Source organism: Meriones unguiculatus, chromosome 1, assembly GCF_030254825.1.
Source record: "Meriones unguiculatus strain TT.TT164.6M chromosome 1, Bangor_MerUng_6.1, whole genome shotgun sequence".
NCBI classification, from domain to species: domain Eukaryota; kingdom Metazoa; phylum Chordata; class Mammalia; order Rodentia; family Muridae; genus Meriones; species Meriones unguiculatus.
This window is the reverse complement of record NC_083349.1, coordinates 16,583,806-16,611,055: the sequence shown is the minus strand read 5'-3', so window position 1 is coordinate 16,611,055 and position 27,250 is coordinate 16,583,806. Positions and strand designations below refer to the sequence as shown.

General features: G+C 48.7%; 1 protein-coding gene across 1 annotated transcript in view; it reads right to left on the bottom strand.

Moving 5' to 3' along the window:
* Lrrc27 (leucine rich repeat containing 27) overlaps window positions 1–26,434 on the bottom strand; it is a 31,793-nt gene extending 5,359 nt beyond the window's left edge. The window contains 9 exon segments of the mRNA XM_060376229.1: window positions 354–472; window positions 7,996–8,089; window positions 10,289–10,435; window positions 11,792–12,155; window positions 14,421–14,573; window positions 17,565–17,623; window positions 21,011–21,141; window positions 24,448–24,807; window positions 26,103–26,434. Of these exon segments, the coding sequence (XP_060232212.1) occupies window positions 354–472; window positions 7,996–8,089; window positions 10,289–10,435; window positions 11,792–12,155; window positions 14,421–14,573; window positions 17,565–17,623; window positions 21,011–21,141; window positions 24,448–24,759 (1,379 nt within the window). The 5' untranslated portion in view covers window positions 24,760–24,807; window positions 26,103–26,434.
* Between the last annotated feature and the right edge of the window lie 816 nt (window positions 26,435–27,250).

Sequence of the window (27,250 nt, the reverse complement as noted above, 5' to 3'; positions counted from 1 at the left end):
ATGGCCTTTTCATGTGTTCTCCTGCCTTGGTTTTGGCAGAAACTCTATGCCATGGGAAGGCTAGGGGTAGTCCTGAGGGCTGAAAGGACAGGTCTAAGGGTGAGACAAGTGCTCAGGGAGTGCTGGGACAGGATGGGGGTGGCGGTGCCCGCAGGTGTACCCCTGTAGTGGGCATCTTCGAAGTCCTACTGACCATCTGGCAGGGTGATGGAATACCAAGGGTAGGGGCGATGTCTTTCCAGACCACCCACTGTGCTGAATGCTCAGGCCGGACATTCAGTGGCACTTGATACATGCATTGGCCAACCTGTGGCATTGAGCTAGGGAGCCCAGAATGCAGGACTGTAACCAACCTTAGTTCTGAACTCCTTTGTGTTGTCCTCTCTTTGCTGTGCTTCACTTTCCCAAGTGGATCCACTGGCGTTTTCCTATAGTCTATCCGATCTGTGGCAAAGGGAATCTTTGATGCCATCTAGGAAAAAAACAACAAGGTATTTCCAGCAATTCATGAAAAGGCTACTCTTCCCACGTGCCCACTTGCCAGGCTCATGAACTTGCCCTTCACCCTGCTAGGCGACCCAGGGGCTACCCAGGGGAGGGGGAGGCATTTTTTACAGGCATCCCTGCATCTCTCAGAGGTGCCAACAGCCCAGGCTGCAGGCGAGGAAGGGACCCTGGGTATGTGGTTGCTATAGTTGACCCAGGATACTCAGATAACAGAGACAGATAACAGAAAACACACCCTGTTAAGACATGGGTCTTAACAGGACCCATGTCGTGCATACAGGTATGAACTAGTTTTAAAAATCACAAAGTTTTAGGCTAAAACATAAGTGCTAATACCAATCAAATACGTAGAGTGTAGGCCTTGAACTTGGCCAGTCTGCAGGACAGAGTTGCTGGCCACGGATCTAGACATCATGAGTGAAGCAGGGTGACAAACCTACGAGTGGCTCAGCTGTTCCCCCGGGGAGAGGAGCTGCGTCCTGAGGGATATCAGGTGTATCCAGATGTGTCTATTGGCACAGCCCCCTGTATGCCAGGGCCTCAAGGCCAAGTAGTGCTAGATCTTTCAACAGCCCAGAGCAGTGTGTTTCCGGGATATTCCACAGCCCTTCTGCCATGTTGCCACAGTGGCCCCCATCTTTGCTTTCACTGGAGAATAGAGTGTGGGGAGAAAGAGGGTTCCAGCCCAGCCAAGAGACCTAGCTGTCCTCTATAATATTAATAGCTTAGTTACTTGGCGTCATGGAAACTCAGGCCTCCTCACAGCCCCCCAGGCATACTCCTTATTTCTAGACAGCCTGATGGCACTCAGATTATGACCACTCATACCTTATTTGGCTTTCCTTACCCACTGTGGTCCATGTAGACACTGGCCTCCCTGCCCAGCAGTCCTGCCTTCTGTCCTATAGCCTGGGCCATCCTGTCTCTTGACTGCTGTGGCCTTCCTCCAGGACCTCTCTACTCCGTGTCACAAACACATCAGGCTAGTCTCCAAACTCTCCTCTGGCTATGACTCAAGAGATCTCCTGTCTGTTCCCAGATCCCCATGCCCACCCAGTCTGTCTGTGTCTTCCCAAGCTAGGGCTCAGCCCTAATCATGGCTCCTTCTGAACAGGAGCTTGCCTGTTCCCTCTTAATACTAGAGGCAAGAGAACTTCATCCTACTGATTACAGCAGCAGAAGTTGAGACTAGACATTTTTATCTTACTCTCAGACCTCCTGAAGTGGCCAGCTTCCTTCAGAGCCATCAGATGGCATCCGAAGCTTTTTTCTGCAGCTTTAGCTAGCAGATGCTCCTGTCCAGGACATGCTGGTAGCAAGGACCTCGTGACCAGTGCTGATCACTCTGCTGCCTCCAGGGGATGAGCTGGGAAACTAACCAACCCCCAGATTCAGGAGCTTAAGTGTACGTGCATCTGCCTGCAATGCACAGCGAGTGCGTTTGTGTGTCCATTAGGGGGAGGCAAGCTGTTGGACTCCAAGACTGACTAAGTAGAGAGTGAGTGGAAGGTGTGAAGCCTGGAGAGGGGTCAGCCTCCTGCCAGGGCTCCTGCTGCTTATTATCTGCCTGGAGGGTGGACTTCGAGCTCAGCCAGACTCCCTATCAGAACTGCATCTGCATTTCCAGAACACTTCCAGGGCTGGAGTCTTATCTGCTAGCAAGTGCCTTTCAAACCCAGCATTTCTGATACTCTGAACAGGCCTGGAACTCAAGAAGATATAGCTAGGGGACAGGAGCCACCACACCCTTCTTTTACAGCCACCCGCCCGGAAATGCACCGGGAGGGTAGGACACAGCGGAATTCCTCATGCTTGCTGACTGTGACAGCTGCCCCACCATAGGTCAAAAGTCTTCCAAAGAAATTCCAACAGAAAGAAATGCATGATGCTAAGCCCAGGTGTGTGTCTGTTTGTTTTGTTTGTCTGTTTCTCTCATTTAAGGCATTTGTATTTGGGGAGGGGGAAGCTCATCTATACATAGTTTACTATTACAGAAAACCACTGGGAAGAAATATTCATCCAAACACCTAGATCTCTGAGAACAGCAACAACAAATATAACTGTTTGAAAACTGTGCAAACTTTTAGGCACAGCAAGTGTTGGTGACTGGGAAAGCTTCTCACCAGCTTTACATCAGTGTCAAACACAATTGCTATGGAGGCCCAGGAAAACGGGCTCAAAGGTCATAGGCGAGGCTGTTAGTTTCAGAACACGAAGAAGAGAAATGCAAACTTTTTCTGAATAGGGCAGTAGGCCTGGAGTCCCACCAGTGTTTAATTTCTGAAGTCTCTTAGCAGTCAGCGCCTGCTCGGGATATGACCTGCACACTTAGGGGTCACAAGAAGCATGGGAAAGGCAAGTGGGCTCACTCTGGAGCCAAGCTGCAAAGGCAGTTCCTCACACCACGTGGTGACTACCCAGGCTTGGCACCCAGTGCTCACGGCTGGAGCTTCAGCTCCGCCCAGCAGCCTCCAGTCATGCATAGTACCCTGGCACCCTCTATCGGCCTCCAGCCCAACTGCAGGAGCCCGCGTAGGCTGAGGATGTCTCCTAGGCTGGCGCAGCGGCACACCATCTACTGTGAATCTCCACTGTGTGTTTGCCTCTGCAGATGACAGAAATACACAGCTAAACATCTTTGTCCCATTAGACTGCTATCATCTCTGAAAAAAACCGAACTCTCCAAAGTATCCAAAACATACTAGTGTTTTTTTGTTTGTTGAGACAAGGCATCATGTGGCCCAGGCTGGCCTCAAATGGGATCTATAGCTGTCTCCACTTCCCAAGTGTTGAGATTACAGACCTATGCTACAATACCATGCCAAGCGTCTGTGGTGGTGGGGCTCTTACCCAAGGCTTTGTGCATGCTGGGAGAGAGCTCATCAACTGAGAACGATCCTCAGTTGGCTTGCTCCATTTTTTTTTAAGATTTAATAAATTGTATATGATTATATGAGTGCTTTATCTGCATATAGAACTGCATGCTAATCGAGGGCATCAGATCCCAGTATAGAAGGTTGTGAGTCACCATGTGGTTGCCAGTAATTGAACTCTGGACCTCCAGAAAAGCAGACAACCGCTGAGCCATCTCTCAGCCCCCAGGCTTGCCCCGTTATTAAGATGGTTTTTTTCGAAGACTGCTGGGGGCTGTGCGCACAGACTCCTTAGCTGGGCAAGTGAGGCTGCCCAATAGATTTCTAGCCATTTGGATTTTTCTCTAGTGAACTGCCTGTCACATCCTCTGTCTATTTTTCTTGTAATCTTTGATTTCTTTTACAAATCTTTTTTAAATATTTATTTTTATTTTCTGTGTAATATATTGAGTTCTTTGCTTGCATGTATGTATGTGTACCATGTCTTATACCTGATGTCCAAGGGGACTAGAAGGGGTCACTGGATCCCTTAGAACTGAGGTAACAGACGTGAGGTACTATGTGGATACTGGGAAATGAACCCAGGTCCCCTGCAAGAGCAGCCAGTGTCCTTAAATACGGAGTAATCTTTCTAGCCTTCTTTGGTTCCTATCTTTTCTTCTTTCTTTCTTTCTTTCTTTCTTTCTTTCTTTCTTTCTTTCTTTCTCTTTCTTTTTTTCTTTTGTTTTGTTTTGTTTTTGTCTTTGAGACAGGGTTTCCCTGTGTAGCCCTGGCTGCCCTAAAACTCACTCTGTAGACCAGGCTGGCCATGGCTGGGACTAAAAGCATGGGCCACCACTGTCTGGCTGATAGAAATGCATTTAATTTTTTATACATATGAAAAAACTGAGGAATATAGAAAAAGACAGACACGAAAGTGAACACTTGACGTAATGCAAGGTCATGTTAAATGAGGAAGGAACAGATGGCTTCTCTGACATCACATACAGTGCAGAGGTAGCACATACATGCTGGACAGAACAGAGCAGCCTTCGGGGTAAACAGAGCAGCCAAGGCTGGCTCTCAGCATGTATTCCCCACAAGCCTCTCTGATCCTGACTACATTATTTGGGAAGAGCCTGTTGCAGGGCCCAGGAGACTTTGAGGAACTACTCTTAAGGAAAGCTTCCTGGGCAAGAAATGCATGTGACATGAGGTAACAGGTCCTGTTTGGCTTGGAGGAGCCCAAGTCTCTTGAACTTCCATCCCAGGAGATGGGTACCCCTTTGTCCAGAGGTCAAGTAGTGCACACGGGTGGCAGGGCTGTGTCTCTGCTGGCTATGTGCAGGGCACCCATACCACCCAGGGACCCTACCTCTATGTTTTCCTGGGACATTCTACCATAGTAAACATTTCCACGGTTTGTTTTATTTTTTTTCTTAAGGTAACAAACCATTGTTTGAGTCGGATGAACAATGGCAGCCTGGGGAATGTTAGGTGGTAAAAAAATCCAGTGAAGGAACCCTAGTGAGCCGTCAGTTGCCAGCCCTATTGCAGACAAGTCCCACTAGACATCAGCGACAATGGGTCCTGCTAAGACATCAACAATGGTCTCTGCTTCAGATATGTTGCAACAGAACTCAGTGACAAAGGGGCATGTCAGACCATCAGCAAGGCCCTACTGGAGATCTGGTGATGAAGGGTCCTGGTAGTAATCCATAAGTATGAATCCCAAGGCCTGGATCAGCCATGGAGTAGAGGCCAGCATGACCGCAAGGGAAAAACTTGCTACCCTGAAAGGGATGAAGGCTGGTGTCTTATTTTTCTATCCATGGGAAGAGACACCATGACCAAGGAAACTTACAAAAGGATGAGGTCACTGAGCGCTTGCTTACAGTTTCAGTGGGTGAGTCCATGGCCATCATGGTGGGGAGCATGGCAGCCGGCAGGGAGGCACTGCACTGGAGCAGTAGCTCAGGGCTTTGAGACAACCATGAAGCAGAAAGAGAGCCAACTGGAAATGGTGTGGGCTTTTGAAACCTCAAAGCCCAGGCCTGGTGACACCTCCTCCAGCAAGGCCACATTTTCTAATTCTTCCCAAATGGTTCCATCGACCGTGGAGCATGCGTTAAAACCCATGAGCCCATGGAAGCCGTCCTCATTCAAACTACCACAGGCGAGTACACCGTGAACCCATGACAATTTGCTCGGTAAAAATAACTTTTATTCTCCTGCTTTAATTGTTGTCTTGGAGGCTTGATGCCTCCTTCTGCTAACATAGGCCTAGTCCTGGAAGCTTCTAGCCTCCCTATAATCTAACCTAGGCCTAGAATGTTTTCAGCTTCTAAGACTTACTGCTGAATAAGCTAACCTTTCTTGTTCTTTCTGAGCTCAGGGCTGGCTGGTTCAATTTGGCTGTTCTGGCTCAAACTCCTCTCCCAGCTGATTTATTCAGTCTGGCTTCTTCTCATTATCTGGATCATTCCACCTTTACCCGAGTTCTTTCTCTTCAATCCGTCTCTCTATTACTGTCCTGGTAAAACTGCCTGCTCTCTCTACATTGCCCCTTAGGTAGCTTCCCTTTCTTCTCTTTTCTCCTGGGAGTTCAGTGTATCCTTCCTCTGATTTGTCACTATTTCTGCCACTCAATTAAATAGCACCTTCAAACGTGTGCTTCCAGGTTGGAGAGATGGCTCAGAGGTTAAGGGCACTGGCTGTCCTTCCAAAGGTCCTGAGTTCAATTCGCAGCAACCACATGGTGGCTTACAATCATCTGAGATCTGCTGCCCTCTTCTGCCCTCTTCTGGCGTGCAAGTGTACATGCAGGAAGAATACTGGAGATAAATAAACAATCAAACCTACAAACTGACTTTATCTTCATTGTTTGGGATTGAAGGCATGTACCACCATACCTGGACCTAAGCTTCTCTTCACCTGAAACTTGCTCTATACCAGGCTGTCTTTGAACACAGATCTGCTTGCCTCTGTCTCTCGGATTAAAGAAATGTTTGTATTCCAACTGGATCACACAGACCTAGAAGGATGTGACCTCTTGCCAGAACAGCCATGTTCTGAATTAACTTTCTTCTACCTTGCTCAGAGAAAGAGACATTGTTGATTTGTGGTACCCTTGCCCCTACTGCAGATCTCTAACTAGGAAGTGAAATGATGGAGATATAATTGACAAAAATCACTGCTCAGCACTAGCCCAAGGCATCAGGTCACAGAAGACCATGACATAGAACAGCACAGCTAGAGCATACCAGAGAACATGAATGCTAGGTGGCAAGAGGACTCCACCAGATCAGGGTGTCTGTGGAGAAGTTGGTGAGGGGCAGTTTGCCTTTGAGACTGCAGGACAAGGCATGCCTATTCTGAGCGCTGCTCTGTGATCTGGGAAGGAAGGGAGGGAGGCAGAAAGGGATGTGTGGAATTCTGCATTGATTTCAGAACTTTACTATAAATTCTAAAATTTGTTTGTTTTATTTTTAAGAAGATTTGAACTGCACACTGACCTCACCTGCAGGCTAGCACAGTATAGTTAGAATAGCCTGTGCAAGGCCATGGGACCTTCCTCAGCTACTGACTTTACCAATGGTTTGCTTCACATGGGCAACATTTTTGTTTGTTTGTTTGTTTGTTTAAGCCTTTTAAAATATTATTTATTTATTATGTATACAGTGTTCTGCCTGCATGTGTGCCTGTGCACCAGGAGAGGGCACCAGATCTCATTATAGATGGTTGTGAGCCACCAAGTGGTTGCTGGGAATTGAACTCAGGATCTTTGGTAGAACAGCCAGTGTTCTTAACCTCTGAGCCATCTCTCCAGCCCTGTTTGTTTGTTTTGTTGTTTTTTTTCAACAAAGGGTTTCTCTGTGTAACCCTGGCTGTCCTGGAACTTGCTCTATAGACCAGGCTGGCCTCAAACTCAGAGAGCCACCTGCCTCTGCCTCCCAAGTTCAGGGACTAAAGGTGTGTGCCGCCTCCACCTGGCCAGACACAGGGAATATATATCTGGAAGCAAGGGCTTCCAGATGAGGGAAGCTGACCCAGCCTGGCCATGAGAACAAAAGCCACCAGACCTCTTCGGAGGCCTCTTCAATATACATATATATTGAATATATATATATTGAAGAAACATGTTATCAGGCTAAGAAGCACCGTGCCTACCTGGGTCCAGGTACAGAGGATGCCAGACACATTCTGGTGTTGATGCTCCCTGTACTCTACTAGACCAGGATCTGCAAGGGGTGCTGCACAATCTGAGAGGGGAGACTCTGGGATCAGGGACAGGTGGCCAGGCCACTGTTTTAAGTCCCAAAGTGAGTGGCATAAGGGCACAGCGTTTACAGAACAATTTCCCCAGGCACGTCTCAGGCTAGTGGTGTTTGATTTTTTTTTTCTCCTCAAGTCCTTCCCCTTTTCCTCTCTGACCACAGGGTCCTTCAGATAGAACCAGTAGTCAGTGGGCTGAGGGCAGCCTCAAAGGCCATGGGCTGTGCACAGTGAACTCCGCTGCAGTGCTCAAAGGGTGGGGCGTGTGCAGCACCTCTGGCTTAGAGGGATGGCCCGGACACTGTGTGTGAGCCCCTCCCTGATCTCACACGGGACCAGAGCCTCCTGGCCTGCCACATACCATGTTCTTATTGAAAGGCTGGGGATTATTGAGCTCCCTCTTGCTCCTCATTAGCTGGGTCTGTTCTCTCCACTCCTTCAGAACTCGCTTGTCTCTGGAGAAGAAGCATGGTCACATTAAAGTCACAAGCTGTAAGTTGCTGCCAGCAGAGCTTGAAAGTTCTGCTGTCATTGCAGCTTCACAAAGCCTTCTTCCATCTCTCTGTCCATAGAGTTAGTGAGAGGCAGGTAGTCTTCCTTTCCTCTTCCCCTTCCCTCTTCCCTTCCCTACCTTCCCTTTCCTTCTCCCTTCCTTCCCCTTTCCCCTTCTCCCTTCTTCATTTCTCCCCCTTCTTCTCTCTCCTTCCCCCTTCTTACCCTTTATTCTCCCTCCCCTCTTCCCCCTTCCCCTTTCCCTTCAGCTGGGCTTCTTCCAAACACTTTGAGAAGAGATAGGGGTAATTTGGTTCCAACTGAGACCCCCCCCCCCCATGCAGGGTACATTTCTGCTGCAGGCTGATAGTTTGCTGTGGCAGCTGGGCTCCCCAGGTCCCATTGCCCAGGGAGTAATAAGCTGGGCTGCAGGCACACTGCATCACAGCCTGCAGACCCTGCTCAGGGTCACAGCAGCTTCTCAAAAGATACTTGTTTTTCTCTTTCCCATCTCACTCAACCCACATTGGCTAAGTGAGCTCCTAGGGATACAGAATGCAGTGTCCAGAATGGTAGGGATAAGGCCTTGCTGCATCAAAGCCATCTCTGCTGCCTCAAGTCCACCTGCCATCAGCTCCAGTGCCTGGTACCCCAAATTCTGTTCCCGATCATCCTCTTCTTGCCCTCCTCAGAGATATCTGTGCACTGGCTCATGCTTATTCTGCCTTAGCCTGGGCTTCCCATCTCTCCTTTCCCCTCTGAACTCCATCTCCTATGTAGGTGCCTTAGAATTTCCAGGGTCCCCTGGGTTCAAACATGGGGTATAGGGTTAGGTTCTCCTCTATATCTCCTTCCAGCTGAAGCTGTGTCCTACTGCTTGCCTAGATGGTCCAAGTCCCAAGTCCCCAATCTAAGCATGCTCAGACATGTTCCAAATCTTCCATTTAGCTCCTGGACAAGGGACTCCATTTATTCTGCCACCTCTCCATCACAAGGAACAGAAGGGATCTGCTCTCTCCTCCAGAGGCTCCTAACTAGGAAAGAGCCCCACAGCTGCTCAGCAATGGAACACAACACGGAAGCAGGACAGTGGAATCATTCACTGGTTCTTTGTGTATAAGGAATGTTCTCAACAAAGGTGAACGACCCACCACAGGAAGAAGACAACCACCCGCAGGGTGTCTGGCCTGATGCCAGCCATGGGCTGCCCCATATGCTGCTTGTGAGTAGTCTGTTCCCGCCGGGTCCCAGACAAGCAGAGGCAGACTTCCTGATTGTAGCCTCAGGAGCTTTATTTATAACCAGGCTTCAGAGGGGAGGAGTGGGAGGCTTCAGGGACCTGAGTCTGATGTGGCCAAGATCCTATAGACCCTGACAGGACAGGGAAGGAACAGCAAGGAAAACTGAATGGGAGAGAAGATGAAGTCAAAGGCAGTGTGTAGGATGTGACTAGGAAGTTCACAGAGGTTAGGAACGTAGAGCCTACCCTTGCTTTCACCCTTGCTTTCGCACATGTCTGCTGGGGTCCCCTACTGGCCAAACCCAACCATGAGGCTTGGGGCTCTGTGGTACTATGGATGTAGTCCATGCTGACTGGCTGCAGGGGTCTATAACAGCACACACCTGGGTTGTCAGTGGAGCTGTAGGGCAGAGGAGAATAGCTATTGAGAACGGGATGGGGGACAAGCTGGCCACATGAGCCCAAGGGTAGGGAGTGTGTTATTTGTGCCACCAACATGAGAGAAGCTCACAGGTGGCAGTCACCTCTGACAACATTCCTTAGCTATGATGGCAGGCCCTAGGGATGAGCAGGGGAGGAGAAACGTACATGGCAGGGGGGCCAAAAGGCACTTGGAAAAGGCAGGCAGCCATAGGGAAAAGGCAGGGATAATAAACTGCTCAAAGGACACCCATTAACTGCAATGCTGCGCAAGTCTAATGGGAACCGAGAAGTATCTGAACTTCTGAGTGAGATCCCAGGCATGTCAGGGAACTGTAGACCATGGAAATGTGCAAGGGCTTCCAGATGAGGGAAGCTGACCCAGCCTGGCCATGAGAACAAAAGCCACCAGACCTCTTCGGAGGCTGGTGACCGAACCACACCAGCATGGTTGGCCACGGGGAGGTCCCCCAGTCCTGACATTATCCCATCCCAGGCGTACCTCCTTCGCTGCTCCAGCAGTGCCTCCTTCTCTTGGAGCTCCCGGACAGCAGCCATATGACCGTCCTCCAGCCTTTTTGTATAAACTGTGTTTTGGTTCGTTGAAGGGATGTTGGGAAGGATGCCTTTGGAGGGGGTGGACTTCTTTCTAAAATCACAAAATATTTATAGCTGATAACTATGATTCTCACATCTGTGGGAGATGCAATGCTGAACATGTACAGACTTTAAAAAAGAGTCCAAGACTAAGATCCCAGCTCTTGTCCCCAAAAACTAACAGGAAAGCTTTAAAGTAGGCCCTTTAAAGTAGGGTCCACTGCATACTGAAATAGTCACTGTTTCCACCTAAAGCCATGTAGGAAAAGCTTCAGAATTGATTCATGCCAATTGAGGACTCTGTCTTCCAGATGTTCACCAGCTACTGAAAGGACATCCTTAAGCCATTCCCAGGAGGTGCACAGTGTCAGCACAGGGAACTAGAGAGTGTGGCCACACACTGAATGCTCCAACCTCTCAAGCCATGTCAGTTTCCCAGTGCTGAGGTCTGGTATCTATGTATGACACAGAGACAAACTTACAAAGTACTATTAGAGAGTAAACCATGATCAATGAAACAAATTGTCATTATTATTCCTCACAGTGAGTGCAAGAGGGAGAAAAGAGGTTTCTAAACAGCACGGTAGACTGCTGCTTTCTTTGCCCGTGACTTCAAACTGAGAACAGGGCAGTAGCCCCAGGCTACTAAGACAACATGCCACGGTGTAGGGTGCCAAAATTTCTTGGCTGTAACATGTATGAATGCTTTAAGGTTTAGACAAATGTTCAAACCCAGTTGCTGCAGAGGCGGTAAGACCTGAGTTTGGCTCCCAGGCACTCACGCAGAAACCAAGAGTAGTAACACACACCTGCTTTCCTAGCACAGTGGAGTGGGGTTGGGGGTGGGGGAACAAAGACAGATAGATCCTAGGGGCTTGTTGGCCAGATAGAATAACAGAAAGAGCAGGCTGCAGGTTCAGTGAGACCTTGTCTGGAAGATCAAGGTGGAGAGGGAGACATCTGAAGTCAGCCTATAGCCTCCACACACATGCACACACACACCACAGATAACATTCACAATGTTCACATCCACAGTATAGCTAGAGAGTCAGCAGGCCCCACCACTCCCAGGAGCCCATTATTGTTCCCTGAGATATGATGACACACCTCTGGAGGGTGTGTGAGCTGGACTGAACACATTCTCATCCTCTATACAGGCAGCGCTACACAGCCACCACGCACATCGGCTCATGTGCACACATTACATACTACACGTGAGCTGAATCCCATCAACAGGCCCTACCCTGCCAAGTGTGTTCTATGACACTAATCTGCTCTGGTTCAACAAACCCTAAATAATGGTTTTAGAACAGAAAAACATTTTCAAAAGTGGACACTGTGCTTTAGCGGATTATAAAACAACTTTACAGCTCTGTAGATCAGGAAGTCTGCCTCAGTGCTGCCTTACCTGACTGTGGGTCCTCGCTTCTGGTGCCTTTTCTCCTTGTTATTTAGTGCCTCCCTGAGATTTGGAGGCAGCTCGGCAGCCAGGTGCTTCTTCCCCTGAACCTCCCCCTCCTCAATCCCCACGATCTCCTGCCTCAGCTTCCAGAAGCGTTTGATCTCCTCCTTACTAGGCCAGTTCTCGGAGAAGGCACTGGATTTGCTTAGGTCTAGCCTGCCCATACGTGGGAATAAGGCAGCCTTTTCCTTTGCCACAGCTGCCTCGAGGTCCAGAGCATTAAGGCCTTTCTCAGTGAATATGCCTATATGGAGATGAGAAAGCACAGGGTATGAAAGGTCACTGAGGCCCATCTCAACTGCTGAGACTTCTAGGGGGGGGTGGTAAAATGATATTTTAGTGTTTGTGGAATCAGCTTGTCTGGATTTAGAATCACCTGGGGGACAAACTTCTGGGTATTTGGGTGAGGTTGTCTCCAGAGAGGTGTAACTGAGAAGACCCACCCTCAATGTAGTTGGCGCCATCCTATGGGCTGAGTGAGACCAGCATTCATCTTTCTGCCTCCCCATGGCAGACACATCGTGATCAGCTGCTCAGGTACCTGCTGCCACGACTTCCCCAGATGAAGCTGTATCTCCTCAAATCCTGAGCCTCATAAGCCTTTCTTCCTTGAATTACTGTGGTTAGGCATTCTGTCACACCAGCATGAGAGGTGACCAGTAAGTCAACACTACCCGCCAGGATCGGCTAAGCAGCCAGGGCCACAGCCTTTGTTCCTTTGCTGAGAGGTCTGGAAGGCAGGAGGGAGTCCACTCAGGACTAGCTGGACCCCACAGGCTGCCACAGACTCACAGTAGCTGCTGGCTGGGGGATGGACACACTGCTTCAAAAGCCCTGACCTCCTCACGCCTTCTCTGCGGTATTATCTTTTAGCCCATGCGCATCATGAGGCATTCTTGCCACCCTTTTGGGCATTTCTGCTCCCCTCCTCCAAGATATCATGGACATTTACTTCAATTATAAGCTGGCCCGTGGGCCTGCTGTTCTGTCTGTGGTAATGGCAATGCTTTGCTGACTTTTAAAGGCTTTAGTTCTGTGTCAACTGTTGAGAAAAAAAAAGGTCCAAAGAACATCACTGCTGAGTCAGTACGGCAGCCACCCAGTGGGGACATAAGCTGCAAACCTGCCCTCAGATGGGCAGAGGCTCAGGACCACAAGCCAGGAGATGCAGGACTGGACAGGAGGTGATGTGTGAGGTCAGATAGAGTGACCCCTCTACCATCTAGCATCTTTTCGTCTTACATGCTAAACATGACCACTCTTGACTATTGTGGACCACCCCCTTTCCTGCATTTGTGTAAAACACATCAGAGCAGGGGTGACTTCCAGGCACAGACCACCCCAGAGTCAGGGTGTCACACTAAATTCCATCGTCTGTCATGTTGTCAAGGACCTGCACTTCCACAGCCTTCCCAGTGCCTTCCTAGATGAGTGGAGTGTTCAACTTCCTATGCTTTGTCTCCTCCAGCCTGGGGTAGAGCTTTAACTTCTTTTTCATGGCATTCTCACTTCTGAACAGTACAGATTGCCTCCCAGAATGCTTTCTCATTGGGGTCTGGCATGTATGTCCTCTAGTATTCTGAACTATTTGCCCCAGGTATTGCCCCAAGTCCCTGCCCCCCAGGACAGCAGTTGCTGCTTCTGGCCTCTCAGTAACTCATAATCCCATTCTTGTTCCTGCTCTTGTTCCTGCTCCTGACAGGCTTGCGATGCTTTCTACACTGCCTTTCCTCTCTTATCCTGTCCTTGGCAAACTGTCCGTCAGGGACTTAGGGCGCCATCGCAACCTCTCAGAGTCTTGCTACATGCTGCTTTTCCCTATGTGCCTTTCCACAGGCAGTCTAAGGCACTGGCCTTAGGTCCCACACAAGGACTAGCCCTCAGATAGGCCCCCATGTAGTTAGTCACAGCAACACCTGAGGCCTAATGCCAGCATTCTATATACCTTCTCCAACACAAGCCTCCCAGGGGCTTGCTTGGTACAGCTTCTCACCTTTCCTGCTGCCTAGTGCCTCTCTCTCTCAAGTTTCTGGGGACACTTCCAGAAACATCCACAGGCCCGTAAATCCCTGTCTCAGAGCTGATTCTGGAGACACACACTAAGGCCCTCTATGAATGTGATTGTTTTAGAACCCAGGACATCGATGATGATTGAGATGAAGACTGATGCACCCTTCCCTCCTCTCTCCTCCTCAATGGCTGGTCAATATGTTGATAAAATGAGACAGTTTAAATATCTCACCACAAGGCGACAACATGCTTATTAAGCTAGCTCCTGGTATCTAGGCAGGAACAGGATGTGTTTTACTGAGCTTTCTAAAAAGTTGTCTGGAGGAGCACAAGGATGTCTCAAAGCACATGGCAGGCAATGGCTTCTCCACTTGCCTTTATCCCATGACCTTTTACCACATCTACCCAGACAAGCATGGACTACTCAGCGTGGGTTGGAGCCAGGGCAAGGCATGGTGTTTGGCCCAGCGTCTGCCTGGGCTAGCCTTTGCCATGTGAGCCCCAACAGAGGCTGGAGAAGCAGCACTCCCAGTCTTCATCTAGTCATAGAAAATTCTCTACACACCCTGAGGCAACTCATCTCCAGGGAAGGCATTCTCCACGGAGCAGAAGCGCAGGTAGGTCAGGATTGCCACCAAGCCTTTCTGCACGATCAGGTGAGGAGGGAATTCCAGAGGGCAGAATCTCAGGTTCAAGGCCTTCAGTGTGGCGACCTGGCCTGTAGTGGAAGGGAAATTCAATACTCTCGCACATCTTAGAGAGGGACCCAGGAGGGAAAGGAGAGCAACTGTTCCCACACTGAAAACCAATCTAGAGCAGAGGAGATGACAGATGTCTGAGGTTTTCTTCTAAAAACTCCTCTGTCAGGGCTGACAAGATGGCCTAGTGGGTTAAGGCACTTGCCACCAAGAACTTGAGTTTCACCCCTGGAACCAATATAGTGGGAAGAGAGAACAAACTCTGCAAGTTGTCCTCTGACCTACGCACACACGCATGCCATGGTACAGCTACATACTCACATACAAAATAAAGAGATGAAATAGCAGTTCTGAACACTTCATGGGAGACAAGACAGTTAATGATGATAAAAGCAAACTGAACAGCAGCAACCTTCAAGTGAAATTCATAGCAGAAAGTGGCTACACTACCCAAAATGTCCCTTTGTAACATATAAGCTATGTGACATAACAAAGAAAAAGAAATGGGACATGTGCTGAGGAAACAGGTGTCACAGTGTTCTCAGGCAGCCCAGATGCCAGGATTGGCAGATGAAGGCTTCAGCAGCCATTATAAATAGAGCCAAGGAAATGAAAAATAAAGGTGCATCACTAATTAGAGGAAAATATAATAAACCACCTAAGCAAATAGCAAATTTTCTGTTAATGAAAACAGAGAGTATCAAAAAGTACCAACAGTTCTGGAACTGAACATGGCAAGAGTTGCATTGAAAAGTTCAGCAGTGGGGGTTGATGGAGCTGGGTGCAGCACATTTGGTAGAGTTCTTGCCTGATGTGTGCAAGGCTCTGGGTTCCGCACCCAGCACACACCAGGTATGGTGGCACATGCCTGAGATTCCAGGTGGAGTAAGGGAGCTCCTGAGTTCAGGTTTACCTTCAGTTACATGGGGAGATCAGGGCCAGCGTGGCCTACAAAAGACTGTCTCAAAAGAGGAAAGAGGTGGAGGAAGAGATGGGGAAGCAGGTAATGAGAAATGACAGCTATCATTCATTTGTTTATTCTTCTGTTTCTGTGGAAACAGGGTCTCACACCCTGCTGCCCAAACTGGACCATAATTCCCTATGTAACCCAGGTTGTCCTCAAACACACAGCGATCTTCCTATCTCAGATCCCAAGTTCTGGGATTATAGCTATAAGTCACCATGTTGGGCTGAATTTATAATTTCTAAGAATGTCTTAGGGGTCCACTTCCCACCCCAGTCTCAAGGCTAGGTGAAAAACAACCATCTTTTTTTGTATTTGCCCTGTATATGACAGACCACATCATGGTCTTTATTTCCTTCCACGTTCTCCTTTTTGAGCACATTCCACCACGCTCCCACTTCTAGATGGGTTTCCTGGCCAACTAATAATGTCAAGAAGAAAGACTGAGGGAAGCCAAAGATATCTGTCCTCTTTAAGATGCCCAGTACTTTAGTGACAGAATGACACCGAACACTGTCTCATATCATGAAGTCACTTCTGTCCTCACGCCTGCTGCCTCCCTTCCCTTCCAGCCACGGGTGTTCAAGCCTTCTGCATTTTAGTAACTTCAAGTGAGTGAGTTGCATACAATTGGCTTCTGCATTTTCATCTGGCCTGACAGTTTCTGCCCTTTAAATGGCAAAGCACCACTCATCACAGAAAGCTAGCTAGAAAATCTCTGGTTGGGTATAAGCTAAGTAGCAAGCTGTGCTAATCTTCATAATTAACCCGGGTGATTTGGAATCACCCAGGAGACACCTCTGGCGTGTCTACGGGCGTCTCCAGAGAGGTTTAACTGAAGGGGAGGGTGAGCCCGCTCTGAATGTGGATGGCACCATCCTATGGATCAGGGTCCTTGACTGAAAGGTTAAAAGCAGCGAGCTGTGAGCACCAGCACTCCCTGCTCTCTGCTGCCTGACCTGTCCATCCCAGCTGCACAGTCCTGTCATAGTGAACTCTGTCATGCCTTCTTTGCCATGAGCCAAAACACATCCTTCAGCTGTTCTTGTCAAATTAATGGAGCCCACGGGTAAATCACACCAGAAAACACGTTGAGTTGAATGACAGGCCATAGCAAATGGATGCAGTGAAGGTAGGACAGTGCAGTTCAAATGTATGCTAGAGAAGAGAGATCTGAAATCAAAACCTAAACTTCCAACTCAATGAAGTTGAAAACAAAAAGCAGAATCAAACTTAAATAGACAAGGATAAGAGAGAGCAGAAACTGAGACAGATCAACATGCAAAGGAGAAAATGACCATCCTTATCTACAGCAGAGAAAACGCACACAAGGAGTAAATAGCCCCACACGTCCACTTGGGCCTTGGATGCACAAGTGAGCCAAAGAATCGAGGAACTGAGATTGATCCTAAAGGAAGGTTACTAAAACCAAGCAGCTAGAACTGGCGAGAGGCCTGGCTCCCACAGAAAGCAAAGCCACATGACGGGAGCATGCATAGTTACATATGCAGCGTTTCTTAGGCTGTGTGCTACGTGTGAAGTTCAGTCTGGCCTGGCCACAGACAATGCGCATAACAGTGTTAAGGCATGAGATCTTAAGGAACCTGGACACAGCCCTCTGGGCATGCCTGTAGGGGGGAGTATTGCGATAAGGTTGAATGAAGCAGAAAGGCACCCTCACCACTACCACTGTGGGTAGCACCATTCCTAGGGCTGGGATCCTGCACTGTAAGGAAAAGGAGAAAGTGCGTGGAACACAGGCATCACTGTCTGTCTCCCGACTGTGGATGCAGTGTCACGGATCTCACGCCTTCACTAATCACACAGCGAACCTTTGAACTGTGAGCCAAAATAAGCCGTCTCTCCCTCAAGCTGCTTTTGTCAGGGTAGTTTATCACAGCGACCGGGAAAGTAACTAATAAGCTGCGGGAGGGACTTTGAACGCCCTGCTGCCTACCCTTTTCTGTCAGGCCTCTCGTCTCCATCACAAGCCCAGGAACTTCAAAGCATTTAAAGCCACCTTTCACTTTATTGCTGTGGTACTTACCTAGCTCAACGGGTAACATTTTGATAGGATTTCTTTCTAAAAGCAAAGTTTTCAGATGTCTTTAAGAGAAAACAGAAATACTTTAGGAAGCAGAAGATTCAACGACTGTAAAAATATGTCAAAACTCCTCATTTTCCTTTTCTTGGGCCACAGAGGTCCTAACACACACCCCCTCCATGCACCACCAGCAAGCCCCTGAACAGTCAGAGGACAATAGGAGTGCTACAGTGAGCTCTGCCCCTACCCTGTCTGCCTATTTTATTTTTAATCCTGTTTTATTTTTCATATTTAATTCTTAAGACTGAACCCACTGCTAATTGCTTTTTCCCCTCTCAGGGGACACTTCTCAAGGACACTCGGCTGAAAGCTGGTACAATGTCTCAGCCTATTCCTTTGCTGTGCTGTCCACTTGAAGGTAGGGCCTGTCTCACGGCCAGTGCTAGCAAAGTGCAGGGCTCTAGGCCTGAGCTACAATCCAGACTCTGAATGGTGCTGAAACCATTGCCTTCTGGTCTGATGGGCTCAGTGTGACCACATCTGATGAACCTGAGGCAGAGAGAGGACATGCTGGGCTGAAGAGCACTAATGCCCCTGTACCCTGGAGCAAAGCTCACGCCTGCTCACTTCCTCATTCACCATGGTGCCACTTTCTCAGGAATTCTCGTTATTTGAAGCTTGTTTTTGAGACAAAGTTTTTCTCTGTAATATGGCTGGCCTGGACCTTGCTGTACAGACCAGAGTGGTCCCAAATTTTCAATAATCCTCCTGTCTCTATCTTTCCAGTGCTAAGATCACAGACACATACCATATCACGCCGTATGTGACGCTTTTATGAATAAACTTCGTTTTTTGAAAGATTTTATTGTTTAAACATGTATGTCTTTGCATGGTTTTTATGTTTTACATGTATGTACATGCACCATGTGTCCATGGAGCCCAGAAGATGGTGTCAAATCCCCTGAAACTGGAGTTACAGTCACGAACTGCCCATGTGGGCATTTGCAGAGAGCCCGACCACGCCTCAGCAAGCCCTTTCAACCACTGACCTATCTCTCCCACCCAAGAAACTTAGCGGGATGTGTGCAGGCAAGTCATTGCAGCCGCCCTGACCCAGCTAGTTGGCTTTGCCCTGGTATCCTTTAAATCTGCTCCTAAGGAAGCAGCCAGCAAGGACATCTTTCTTTGAACAGCTGACAGTGACTCAACACAGGAGACTCAGCAATGTGCCATGGACTTCTCCAGCGTCAGAGACAAAGACATTTGTCTTGGCTTCTTTTGGAAGAATATTTAATATTTAATATTTACCAAATATTAAAGCTAAAAGTATGTAGGATGGTTCCTACGTTATGTAGCAAGACTCGTGTGATGATGAACCTGTGTCAGTCTGTGTGCTCTGTGAGTAGCCAGACTGTCCTCACCGGCCACCTCAGAACCATCTTACAGCGGCGCACACACCTGCCAGCTTGGAGCCTCAGGAGAACGAATCAACATGCCTTGTTTTAATCTCTGTGCCCACGCTCACACAGCCGCACATGGCGGGGGGTGGGAGGCTCGTTGTTTTAATTATTTTTTTTAACTTTAAATCCTTTAATGAGCCCATAATTACTTAAAATTTCTAATTAATGTTTCAGCCCTTCAGCAAGCAGACCCAATTTTAATGACATAATGGGTATAAAATCAGAGGCCCAATTATAAATTAAATAACACAAACCAGCTGGTTTTGACTGTCAAAATCCAATGATTCCAGATCTGAGGACTGAGTACCTTTTTGGGGGAGAAACAGGCAGTGGGCCCTTCGGCAGCACAGTTCATGTAATCTTAACCCTCAGGGACAACAATTACTCCCTAGACTGAGTGTTAACAGTTAAACAATTTGTGGATGAAAACCACTCGGCTATCTCAGCACAGACGGTAGTTTCCTTGTGGGGAAGAAAGCCACTCTACACAGGACAAAGGCCCAGAAGACCAGAGGACATGCACAGACACCTGGTGGAAACAGGATTGGGTGAAACATCCCAGAGAGCCATTCAGGAGACCCAGCTCAGCTGTCCCACCACCAGCTGGCCAGGCCTGTGTCCTCTCCCCATCCATTCATCCACGCTTGTCCTGCAGGCCCCAAGGTCTCCAGAGCTCCAGAGGTGGGTTCCTGGGGCACCCCCTAGCTCAGACACAGCAAAAGCAAGCTGCTTCCTGCTAAGCTGAAGACTGAAGGCAAGACATTTGCTGTCACCATCATTTATGTGAAGCGCTCACTTTTTAATTTTAATTTAAAAAAAATTCCATACATTTTTTTATTGATACTTAAAGAGATGGTGCTTACAGAGCCAGCAGGTCACCTCTGAAAACTGTATGCTAGTCATGCCACCAAGGCCTGCTGTGATATACAGTGGACTTGTGATACCACTACTGGGATAACCCCCCACAGAAACTGAGGTCACCCTTGGGTGACTCTTGTTTTTCAGCCTCATGTCAATGTCAATCCCAACAGCTCTAAGGTCCCCTGAGGCCCTGCTGCAACCAGCTTGGCCAAGCTTCCTATATGGACCACTGCCCTGGCTGCCTGCCAACTCTCCCTCCTTCTACCCTTTGCCCTACAGCTTCCTTCTTCAGGCAGTGATCTGGGGACAAGTCTAATTCTATCCCTGCCCATGTTCAGTTCTTTCAAAATAAAGTTGAGGACATAGATCCCAAACCCTAAAGGCCTTTCTCAGCCTCCTCTTCCTCCTACTATGTTCCTGACACCTGGTAATCTCCAAACTCCTTTAGGGACTTGTCTGCCCTTTTCAGATCAGATAGGTGATAGTCTGAAGTGAGGTCCAGGTCAGAGCTAACACTGGTGCAGGAGGATGTATGGCATGAAGAAAGGACCCAGGAAAGGAGGTGGTGAGCATGCAGATGGGGCAGGGGGGGTAGAGGCCTGGCTGTCAAGGGTGGGCTAGACTGGCTCTGCGACTGGGAGTTCCAGGAAACTCTGGGGAAGCTGAGGGGCAGGAATGTGCCAGGACAGTCCACACTGCTTGCTTGGAGGTTTTTGGTTTTTCAAAATGGGGCAAAACTCTTCCTGAGAGTTAGGGGGATTCCCCAAGCCCTACAGCAACATGTGGCTGGGTTTTTATATACCCAGGGTATTTCTAATCTTAGCTTCCCACAGTAGGGTCAGGGTAGAATCAGGTGCCTCAGAAATCATGTGGGTTTTCCAGCAGAGGCGACGAGGCTGCCATTTCTACACATCAAAGAGCCCATCAAGATCCAGTTAGCCACACTTGCAACCGCTGGCCACGCATGCACCTCAGGGCTGTGTCTGAACCATCTGGACATCTAAATTTTGAGATGGCAGCATACTGTGTAGATGGAGTTGGCCTCACAGTCACAGAGGTCTGCCTGCCTCTGCCCCCTAAGTGCCCAGCCCAGTTGAAAATCTACTTGCGTGTCTAAGGAACACTTACTTGTGAGAGCCGATCCCAGAGGGAAGAGCCCTGATCTTGTTGTACCGGAGGTCTAGCCATATCAGGTTGGGCAGCAGCTGGAAAAAATCCTTCGGAATCCTGATGAGCGAATTCCTCTGCAGGTGCAATTGCTTGCACAGAAGGAGACCAGAAGATGCTCTGTCAGCCAGTGAAACTTAAAACCATCTCCAAAGGGGCTAAACCACTCACAACTATGCGTCAAACCAAATAAGGATCAGAAAGATTGGAAGCCCATAACTTCCTTCTCCCTGGCCACACCCAGTACCACGCTCTCAGCAAACCAAGTGAACAAGCAGTAAGAGCCACAATGGCTTCACTCCAGGTTGCCAGTTAGGGGGAAGCTACAGGACACAGACACATTCTGCTGTGGTGTGATCTATGACCAGCCACACAGAAAGAAGCCATCACCCAGCCAAGAAGACATGACCCATGTGGCTTGATTTGAGCCCTGTGAGTTGTCCTGACTTTGCCGGGGTTATAGTCTAAGACACCCCACCCCTCAGTGGATGCTTGAAACCACAGAAAGCACTGGGACATCCTGCTTTCCTGTCTGTGCACTCCCACGATAATGTGTGGTGGGCAAAGCGAGCATAGCAAGAGGGTAACAATAACCGATAAAGCAATAGAATGGCCATAGGGATACATTTTATAAGTTATTAAAATATGTTTTCTGAAATGTTCTATTGAGCATTCCTGGATAAGGGAAAATACTATACCCACTCACACACATACATATATATGTGTAGATATATGTGTATACATACGTGTGTGTGTATAGATATATATCCACACATATATACACATTATATATAGTATCATATGTAAATATATTTGAAATTTTATTATTATTGTGTTGCATGTGTGCACGGGGTGCATGCATGCAGCAACCCATGTGTAAACACCAACAGGCAAATTTCTGGATGCAGATCTTTCCTTCCACCTTGACATGGGTTCTGGGCGTGACGCTTGGGTTGCCAGGCTTGTCTGACAGGCACTTTCACCTACCTAGCCATCTTGCGGGTGTAATTTTGTAGTCACGGTGTGCTTGGATTATATACTATTGTTTAAATGCCTCCATCGATGTTGCTGTTACATGCTGGGAAAGCATCATTGTCCACACTTACACCTATAGCCACACTTGTCCTGGGCAGCATCAGATGCCCAGGACACGAACCTTAAACCCAGACTTCCCTTGTTTCAAAAGTTGTTAGTTATGTGACCTTAAGCAAGCTCCTGTATCTCTTTGTTCTCCAGTGTCCTTGGCTGTAGGGTGGGATAATGGGCCTTCCCTGGCAGCGTGGCACAGGAAATGGAGTATATTGGCCAAAGTGACACTTGTGCTGCTTTCCTACTCCAGGAGCCACAGGCACCTTCCCCCTGTTGGGGTTTCACAGCCCCCAGTTCTATTTATCCCATTTTCTAATCTGAATGACTTGCAGGTTCTTGAATGGTGATCGGAATGATGGCATTCTGTAGATATGAAAGTAAAACATCACTTTGGAAAACACCAGCTCCTGCCTGCTGGCATCTGGCATGGCCTCTAGAGATTAGAGTGACAGTTAGGGGAGCATGGTGTGACACGTGCCCGTGACTGGATACTTATGCATATGCCAAGTACCCAGAATACACACCCCACATAGAACATGTATGCCTTAGTGTACATGAGAATGCATATTCCCACGCACACACAACCCCCAGCACATAAGAATACACATCCACATGCACACACATGTGCATATCTTCAGGCCTATGATACACTCCCCCCAAGTTCACATGTGTACATGCCTTCACACATATGGCGGCAGATGTCCCCACACACATATGTATGCCTGCATCAGACACATAAGGAGACACATGAGAACACATTTCCTCAAAGACATGCACATGCAAGACTCTATCGTGACCCTGCTCCCTGCTTGACGCTTTGTTAGAGTGGAGGCTTTAACCTGTTCAGGCCCGCTCTTTTCTTCAGGGTGTAAGCTAACCCTGATACTTAGACTGGAAGGCAGAGTTCCTTCAGAACATGGGAAAATGAACATCAGAGTGGGTAACACACTGTCCTTCCCCAGCAAGCCTGGCAAGGCTGACTCAGCACTGTCTGGGGCCAGTGGAGCACACGCTGCTGTGCCCTTCCTCCAGGTTCTGGTGTTCGCAGCGTTGCTTTCCACGTCCTCTGGGCATCAATGCCCCTGGCATGGAAGGGACAGCTTCAGGGACTGATTGCTGCACAGTTGCAAAATGCAGCCCATAACCCCTAAAGGTCTAAAGCTCTGGGTAGTTATTACCTCACTGATTTTTTTTTTTTTTTTTTTTTTGTTGTTGTTGTTCTAGTAACACATTCCTAGCAAAACCTGTCTTCTTGGATAGTTATGAGTCTGGGTTAGACCTAAAGGACTTTGGAATGTGTTCCTTCCTTTTCAAATAAAGGCAATGGGTTCCTCACAGCTGGGCCTGACTCTTGAGACTGGAGAGCTTTACCTCTTACTAGGTGACATGTAGAGTAACAGGAGGCCCGAGGAAGGAAGTAGGTCCCCATAACTAAGAATGCACTCCTGGAGCCTAGTGATAATAAACAGCCAGGCAAGGCCAGGAGGACTGTGAATGGAAGGCCAGTTTGGGCCACACAGCAAGATCTGTCAAAAAAAAAAAAAAAAAAAAAAAAAAGGATGCTAGCTATCTCTCATACCTTGAGAGCAGACATGGGCAGAGAGAACAAACAGCTTTACCCCAGTGCTGCAATGTCCCTGACAAGGTCTTTAAGTATGTTACTTTGTCATCTTACAACAAACCACAGTACTGTTTCTAGGTTCCAGACGCAGCTGGATGCAGCTTAAGGAGATTCTGTGATGCCAGGGCAGTTCCAGCACCACTTGGGGATCCTCTATCCTGTCTGCCACCAATGCTGCTTGCTCAGGAAAGCTAAGGGATAAGGCAACACCACTAGGGAGTGCTCTGAAGGGAGTGACACAAAGGAAAGCAGGATGTTCACATCAAGAAAACCAGAGGAAGCTTCCAGCTGTTTTCACAGTGCCCAGGGCCTGCAGAAGGGCCTGCATTTTAAATCAGAGACCCAGGGTGTTTGGGCATTGATCTCCACCCAGCTTTCTCATGACGTAACACAACCCATGGGTTGGAGGAGGCTGCCCTATCCTGATACCTCTCTCCCTGTTGCCTGGCACCTCATCGCATCTCAATTGTTCTTTGTTGTGGTCAGCCCATAAAACCCCAGTTAACCCTTCTGCTCCTAGAGTTCACCTCTCCTAACAAAAACAAACAAACAAACAAACAAACAAAACAAAACAAAACGACAACAACAACAAAAAAAGAGCCTAGTTCCAGTTCTACTGCTGGCTGCAGGCACCTGTGTGCCACCCTCTCCCTCCCCCCCCCCCAACCTCCAGGATCTGGACACTTACTTGAAGGTGGGGAACTTTCAAGAACTCTCCCAAGTGGCACAGGCCTTTCTGACTCAAGTCTAAAACTGATGAGGAAGAAAAGATGACCCCTTCAAAACCCCTTTCATTATCATTTCTGGCAGCAGCAGAATCCTTGGCATCACTGGCAGCCTCTTTGGGATCACTGGCAGAATCCTTGGCATCACTAGCAGTATCCTTGGCCTCACTGGCAGCGTCCTTGGCATCACTGGCAGCGTCCTTGGCATCACTGGCAGCGTTCTTGGGATCATTGGTAGCTTCCTCAGCCATTGCAGAAGTGCTGGTGTCTTCCATCTGATACCCTCCAGTGGCCACCGCTCATCCTTCTTGGTATGGAGTCACCTGGAGACAAGAAGGGGTGGTGGTGGTACAGGTCCTAGCAACCAGAAGTCACATGGGGGAATGGATAAAAGGGAGGAGCGGGAGGGGGACAGAAGAGTGAGGGCACATTTGCAGGGGCTTGACTCACTGAAAAAGCAACAGCACCATGAATTTGGCTTTTAAACTTGTAAATACCAGAACACAAAAAAGTACTGGTTAAATTCTCTGTTCCTCACACTGTACCACAAAATTTTAAGAAGAAAATGATGATTATGGTTTGAGAAAGCTGGCCTCCAACTCCAACTGTGGTGAGCTTCGAAATCTTGATCTTCCTGCATCTACCTCCAAAATGTTGAGATTACAAGCAAGTACACACCTGGTTACAGTTTAACTTTACCTGGAAAATACCAGGGAAAACAAGCATGCTCGGCTGAAAACAGATGGGGACTTTTCAATTTGCAAACCACCTGCAAAATGGGGAGGGGCTTCTGGTAAGGCAGTTTCCTATTTCCACCCTAGTTCTCTCTTCTTTACTGTGATGGAGACCCTGAAGTCAGAAAGCCAGTTCCCTACCCCCAACTCTGGCCCAGCCCAGCCCAAAAAGATGTCTAGGTAGGCACCAGAGGAAACCTGGGCAATGCCAGTCTTGCCTCCTAGTTCTTTTGCTTAGCTGGAGTATACTTTCAAACCAACCCAAGCAAAGACAGTGGCTGGAATGCTTACAGGTTTAAGATCATCTGTCAACTAGTCAGCCCGATGACTGCCACACGTGCCTGACTCACTCTGCTTTAAGGAAAAGGTAACTTTTCAGTTAAGGAGCTGGTCTCAAGGGCAGACAATTCATGGGGAGCCTAGGTCTGCTTGACAGATGTGTCTCTCCTCCCTAAGGTCTCCAGGCCCTTGCACAGTCTATGGTTTGATTTTTCTTTTTTCTTTTTTTTCACACCTTGGAACTAGGAGGAAAGAACTCCGCCTCCATTAGATTACATCGTAAGAAAAATATGTTGACAAGTGGGAAGCAGAGGACAGGTGATGCAGTTTCCATCCTGGGCTGCATTAGGCCCGATTGGGCCTCAATTCCCCACCTCGGGTGGGTGGGTGGCGGCCACTGTTAAGGAGCTGGGACAAAGTCCTATGTTCACAGGACCCCCAGCATACCAGACCCACTGTCTGGTGGTCCTTTCCCCTCAGCCCACACCCCCCATTCCATGACCGTGCCCCGGAACCGGTGGCCAGTACCATCTAGTTGAGCGGGCCAGCGGTGATTGACGCAGCAACCATCCCACCCTCCTTTCCTGAACCTCCTCCCCGCCCACCTGCTCTCCGGCTGCCCCGCCTCCGAGAGGCTCAGGCATCGCCCAACAAAGGAGCCGCGCGGCGCACGCCGTCGCCACGGAGACACAGCTGTCTTACGGAGGCCCGCGGGCGTCAAGCCGCGGGGCGGAGGGGTGGGGTGGCTTTGGTGGGCGTGCGCTTAGCGACGGGCCAGAAAGAGACTGTAAGAGGGCGGGCTGGTGGATTCCGGGAGGACTTAGGGACCTGGGGGAGGCCGAGCGACCCCGAGCTTCAGGCTGCCCGGAGCTGACCGCTGCCTTCTGCGCCTGCGCTGAATTAGCAGCCGCAGTGCCGTGATCTTGGCACACCAGGCCGGTGTGGGGTTTGAGGCCGAGACAGGCGTCCCTGTTGTAGGAGGGCCTCGTTCGGCACAGACCCTTCTAGAGTGGAAACTTGGAGGCTGCGCCTCCTCATTTACAAGCCTTCAGGGCATTCTGGGAGGCAGGTCAGTCAGGCCCACACACTCTAAACCACATCATACTCTAGAGGAAAGGGATCCCCTTAGAAAAGAGAGATTACAAGAACGTGGTGAACTGCCTTAAGACTAGATCTGGTGGGCACGGAAGCTCTGCTGCGGGTCCTAGAAGATCGTGAGCCGTGAGGGGGATATGGGTCACTCCTTTCTGGAGGCCAGAACCTGAGATCTTAGCAAGTTCCAAAGTTGATTTTTGTTTCGTTTTTGTTGTTGTTGTTTTGTTTTTTCAAGACAGGTTTTCTCTGTGTAACCTTGGCTGTACTGGACTTTGTAGACCAAGCTGGCCTCGAACTCTCATAGAGATCCGCCTGCCTCTGCTTGGATTAAAGGCGTGCGCCACCATGTCACACACAGGGAAACATGACACGTGGTCAGATATAAGGGAAACCACCAGAAATGAACTGGCCAGAGGGTGAGTGGTGTCTTCAGCCAGCGTGTGCACATTGATAAAATTTTGCTAGGCATTTTTTAAGCAGCAAAAACAGGATACTGAAGGTAATAGTTTTTCGGTTAGCTTACTAGTAGATTACTTAGAAATGAAGGTGAGATGGGAGTAAACTGTAAAAGAAAAAAATCCCCAGACAAGGGGATAAAACTTTGAAACGTAAGAGCTATGGAAGCCCGGTGGCCCAGCTCACACGTGGCTGGGTGTCT